This window comes from Petaurus breviceps, unplaced genomic scaffold (assembly GCF_028583685.1).
Source record: "Petaurus breviceps papuanus isolate PSGF00001 unplaced genomic scaffold, PetGlider_PUasm1.0 186, whole genome shotgun sequence".
In the NCBI taxonomy this organism is placed as follows: Eukaryota; Metazoa; Chordata; class Mammalia; order Diprotodontia; family Petauridae; genus Petaurus; species Petaurus breviceps.
Window position 1 is genome coordinate 58,478,326 of NW_027185798.1, and position 6,183 is coordinate 58,484,508.

Below are 6,183 nucleotides of genomic sequence, written 5' to 3' on the forward strand. Positions count from 1 at the left end.
AAACCTCATAATGTTCATATTCTTCCACATCAAAGGATTCAAAGTCAAAAAACCCATGCTGCAATCCCTGAAAGACAGAAATCAAATTAGTTTTTCTCCAGTATAAAGACTAATAATTAACATCCAGAATTATTTTCCTTCACCTCAAGTTCCAATGTCACTTAAATGATCCTAATTTAGTAAGAAAGTGTTTAAAAGTCTTTGATATTGGGGTGGCTAGGTGGCGCAGTGAATAGAGCACCGACCCTGGAATCAGGACGACCTGAGTTCAAATCTGGCCTCAGACACAATACAAAAATTATCTGTATGACCTTGGGCAAGTCACTTAACCCCAATTGCACTACTTCCCCCCTTCCAAAAAGCAAAAAAAAAAAAAAAATTTAAGTATTTGATATTTAATTTAGATCTAGAAATTAACTTCCTAATATGATATTTGAGACAAAGTTTACTGTTCACAGAACTGACTATTCTGAGCAACAGTGAAACATGCCCCACAAAAATCATCCAAAGTTCATGTTCATATGTAGTTTGTGCTCATGAATAACTGGTCTTCCAAATCTCGATATATACTACCACATTCATGCTTAGATGATAGGAGTATACATCATTAATGCATACATTATCTATCCTGGTGCTCAGATTCTGAAAAAAAAATTAAATATATAATTGATACGAGGAAGAATTTTTTTTTTGCATGATGACAGGCAGGGAATGAATTTCTCATAAATGGTTCCTCACACTATTTCTATAACACATTATGGAAAAGTTATTTCTTTTTGATTATCCTCTTAGCAATAAGTTTTTGATAGCATAAAAAACTGAAAGGATTTGATTGAGAAGGAAAAACTACTTTAATCCATCTGGAAAACATTAAAAGACTAACTATGGTAACTTGATACCCTGCACTTTTTGCAAACCAACTCACTGAAAACTTATTTCATGGGAGGACATAGAGAATTTCTATGCATAAAGAAAGTAATGTGAATTTCAAAAGAAAAACTCGGTAACAGGTACTTGAAAAGAAAAAAAAGAGAAAAAAATGAAATCATATCCTAAAACTATTAAAAATGGGGAGGAAGGATGGTAAATGACCAAGTTAAGCTTCTTATCAACCCTGTAAAAATTCCCACTCATCAATCGCTCCAAATAACAAAATAAACATGAGTGAAGTTATTTTAATTCTCTCACGTTTAAATAAACAACCAAGTGCATATGTATGCACCATGCCAGAGAAACTACAGAAGGGGAAAATACCATCGACACAAATCGACGTTTCCACTTCTCTTCTTTTCAATTAAAAATAAAATACGTATTAGGCACTTATGATCAGAGATTTAGAATTGGAAGAGGTGGTAGAAGTCCACCTATTCCAAATCCCTAATTTTAAAGATGATGAAACTGAGGCCCAGGGAGGTTAAATAATTTGTCCCAGGCAACACAGGTTATTAGTTAAGTTGCAGAGTGAACTGGGGCTCAAATCACAGGTGCTCTGAAGATAATCTCAGCTGCATTTCCAGTACATCTCAATGTGAAATTTTTAAAGGAATCAAACTCAGGAAATTACACTACATTATTTGACCACCATGTGACACACATGTACATGTATGCCCATAGTAAATACTCATTTTTTTTATGGAGCCTTCTCACTATGTAAACAGAGAAAGAAATGGTGTTTGGTGTTGCATTCACAGTACAGGCAACAAGCTTCCATTGCTAAAAAACTACTGCTGAACAACCCAATCTCATTTCATCTAACCTCTAGCAATTTAATGTTTGTATTAACTTTGAAAATACACAGTCTCTAAGGAGACCCTATGAAAGAAGCCATAGCTTGCCTTTGAAAGGTAAACAATGTAACAAATGCCTGGATCAGGTTACTGTTACTATATCAACAAACAGAAACATTCCATGGTGAACTCATTCTGAAATACACACTCAGTACAAGGCATGTGCTGTCTCTACCTGGGGTGTTGGGACTTTTTAAGGTTACACTCAAAAGAATATTAAATTGAAGTACTCTTATAATTCTGCCTAAAGGCCCTTAGTTGGGTTCCTTGAAATGTGTATGTATGTATGTATGCATGTATGTATGTATGTGGTTTTTTTTTTCACCAAGTAGCTATCTTGTGATTTAGATAAGGCTTAACATGTAGAGAGAGGGACAACCCTGGAGGAGGGAAGATTCAAATTCAAGTCCTTTCTCTTACCCAGGGCTGTGTAAAAGCTCTGTGACCGTGTGAAAATTCCCAAACGTCTAAAGCAGTGCCCCCAGACAACCGGCCTAGAGTATTAAAATCTTCACCAGTAGAGGGATTTCCTAAACCAGGAGATCCTCATCTCAGTAAAAGCACTAATCAAAACAAAAACATCAGGGCTTATTTAAATATGTGCCTTGACTCTGCCCTTACTGAATGGGGGGAATTATTTGTTATTATTTACTGTATGTTTAAGGTATTTTCCAAATGCAAACATGTAATAGGAGAGGAGCTTTTAAAAAAGTCACTTTCCTGAGGAGAAGAAACAGAGGAAGTATCATGGGAACCCAAGAGCCTTTATCTAGACCTGAAAAGGATCTCAAAGGCCATAGAGTCCACCCTTCTCATTTGACAGATGAAGAAACTGAGGCCTAGGGAAGCTAAGCAACTCATCCAAAGCCACAAGTGTAGTAAATTTCAGAGGTGGGATTTAAACTCAAGATTTCTGCACAGCTAATTCAGAAAACAATATGGGGAATAAGAGGCTCAAAGGAGACAAGAGAAAAAACAGAAAAAGAAACTAAAACCAAGTTAACTTCAATTCAGCATTTCTTAAACTTCACTCTAAGCAGCATATTTTGCTAAGTGGTATGTTGTATGTGAGTGTGTGTGTTTGTGTTTTAGAGACACGAACTGGGGGTCCAAGTGGCTCCTGTTCTCTAGAGAATCAACATAAAATCCTCTTTGGCACTTAAGAGTTCTTTAAACCCGGCCCCTTCCCACATTTCCCATCTTCTCAAATCTTACTTTCCATTGACTTCCTACAGTCCAACTACACTAGCCTTCCTGCAGTTCCTAAACACCAGACTCACTCCCTGTCTCTGAGCCTCTGGACTGGATGCTCCTCTGAGGCCTGGAAAGTTCTCCTCTCTTCTTCTAAGTTTCTCTCATTTCTATCAAGACTCAACTCAAAGCCCACCTTTGTCAGAAAGCCATTCCAGCCATGGAGTCAGGAGAACCTGAGTTCAAATCCAGCTTCAGACACTTAACACAAAAACTAGCTGTGTGACCTTGTGCAAGTCACATAACCCCAACTGCCCTCCAAAAAGAAAAAAAAGAAGCCATTCCTGCTCCTCTCCCCTAACCCCATGGTCAATACCTTCCCTTTCTAATCTCTTCTGTATATATCCTATATGTACCTAGTTACTTATGTGTTGTCTCCCCTATTAGAATAATAATAATACCTAGCATTTATACAGCACTTTAAGGTTAACAAAACACTTTTACAAATTTTTTTTCATTTATTATCACAATACCAGGAGGAAGATTATATTATTATGCCTATTTTATGTATTAGTAAACTAGGAGATTATAGCTAAGTGACTTTTCCAGGGTCATGCAGATAGTGTCTGAGGCTAAATTAGAATTCAGGTCTTCCAGACTCCAGTCCAATCACACTATGCACTGTACCACCTAGGAAGCTTTGAGGGCTCCTAGAGGGTGATTTTTTGTTGTTGTTATCGTTGCTGTTTTTTTCCTGTCTTTGCATTTTCTGTGCTTAACATAGTACTTGGCATATATAAGAGCTTAATAAATACTTATTGACTGACCTATAATTTCCAATATGGAAAATGCCCAGGTGAGGAAACTACCTCTACCAACACCGGTAGGCATGTCCTTAGTAATTCATAGTCTTAGAGTTGCCTAGAGCAATGAAAGGTTTAAGTGCTTTGCGCAGTCACCCAATGCATATCACACACACACAGAATTAATGCCTCTCTTGGGTACAAATAAATGTGTATATATATATATATACATACCTCTACATGTACTATGCTGGTATAACCAAACCCTAGCACCTCAATGAGGTATAAATTTTATATTTTATGTAATATATTGGAATAAGACTTGTAATCTCATTGGAAAAAGACCTCCCTCTTCTAAGGCAACTCAGCATCTTCTCTGAAGCTTACAGCCTTGGTTGCCTGATATACAAAAAGGTTAAGTGACTTACCCAGGCTCATGCAGTCATGTATACCAGAAATGAGATTTAAACCCAGATATTCCTAACTACAAGGAGTAATCCAATAAACAGGGCTTCAAAGACAGTGTTTTCAGGAGAAAACCAAGACAACTCAAATAAATAAAGAAAGATAAAAGGAGGATGAGAGAAAAATATTCAGGATGAAAAAAATTTTTTTGGTTTTTTTTTAGGAATAGGAACAGGTATTCCTAAAGGCAAAATGAGATGGACTAGGAGGTGGAAGAATTGGGTTGGAATGTTTTTATAAGTAGAACAAAATTAATTTAAACAAAAGTAAGACTTTGGAAAGAGACAGACAGTAAAGAGAGGCAATTTTTGCCTCAAAGGTATCTAAAACTGAATGATTTGGATTGGGGAATTAGTATGATAGGAGTGGTAGGTCGGCAGCAGGTTGGAAAAGGAGAATTGAAGAAAAGGAAATATTCATTCAACAAAAATTTTAAAACAGAGTAATTTTAAAAGATAATCAAACTCAAAATTCTAAATGGTACATGGAATACTGGTGTTTCAAAGTTATAGAATATTATAAGGCATCAGCCCAATAAAAGGTTATTGAACTTTAAGATAGAAATGACTACTGATGGGAGGCCTGCATGAAATCTCATCTGTTAGGCAGTATCCTCAGAAGTCATCTACTCCAACCTGACACCTGAAAAAGGAATCCCCTCAAGAACTGAGTCAGCAAATGGTTAACCAGAGCGCATTTAAACTTACAAAGAGGAAGAATCTACTACCTTCACATTATTAGGTGGCCCATTATGTTCATAAACAGATAAAATTATTTAAGAAATGTGTCCTTACTGTAATCCTAAATCTGCCTCTCTGCAATATCCATCATTGCTTCTATTTATCACTGCTACTGCTAAGGAAAATAAATCTAATCTCCAAAGGAGACTAAATCTAATTCTCTATGACAGCCATTCAAATACCTAAAAGGCTGTGTATCATGTTACCTCTAACTTGTCTCTTCTTCCCATTAAAACTCCTCAGTTCTCTCAACTGATTCTCATGTCATGTTCTCCAGTCCCCTCACTGTACAGTTGGGATCTTCTGAGAATAATCAAGTTTGTCAATGTCCACCATTGAATGCAATGTCCAGAACTAATCACCATATTGCAGATATGGCCAAATCAAAACTGTTACAGAAGAACTTTAATCTTCTTGTTATGGTTATTATGTCTCTATAGATGCAATTTAAAACATTAGATTTTTTTTACTGCAATATCACACAGCTGACTCATATTAAGCTTCAAGTCCACAAAACTCCTCATTTATGAGTATTTCCCTTTATTACTTTCTCCTCTTTCATGTTCTTTGTAATGCATAACAACAGTCTTTAAAAAATAAACTAAGTTGTATGTTGCCTTCAGAGAGCAATGAAGGAGAGGAATGAAAACCTACATACTATATCATAGTAAAATTTGACTGGCAGAGTCCAAATCAAAAGAGAAGGTGATATTACTGAGGAACCAGCAACATACTGGTAGAAAAAGGAATTGGGCAGCAGGGACTGGAGAGATCAAAATATAAAGTATTAAAATAAAAAAAGAAAGAAAAAGAGATCCATAATGAAGGAAGAAGGAATGATAAGGTTCAGTAGGTTGGTTAAATGCTTATAAAAGCAATAATAATAACTGATGTGTGTGTTTGAGGGGAGGAGGTCTTTAGGGTTTACAAAGCATTATGCATAATTTGCAAAATTTTGCTCAACATGTAGCAAACTAATCAGATAACCAAATTTATCATAATTCAAAATACACCAGGGTTAGAATATTGTTCTGTATAAATTGAAAAAAAACTGAAGGAGAAAAAAATTATAGATTTTGATATGACAAATTTATTACTACTTCCCAGAACAGAAACTATTGCTACATTCTATTTCTTATAATTTCCTCAATAAAACATAATGATATATAATTTACTTTAAAAGAATTCATGGCATCC

At 35.7% G+C, this 6,183-nt stretch overlaps 1 protein-coding gene across 2 annotated transcripts in view; it reads right to left on the bottom strand.

The window, feature by feature from the left end:
- The window catches only part of CDC14A (cell division cycle 14A), a 208,905-nt gene that overhangs the window by 64,996 nt on the left and 137,726 nt on the right, over positions 1 to 6,183 (bottom strand). Inside the window, exon 7 of one of the 2 annotated variants that reach the window (XM_069090525.1) lies at positions 5 to 86. In XM_069090525.1, coding sequence (XP_068946626.1) covers positions 5 to 86 — 82 coding nt within the window. The remainder of the gene's footprint in view (positions 1 to 4; positions 87 to 6,183) is intronic. The other variant, XM_069090526.1, reaches the window with a different exon arrangement.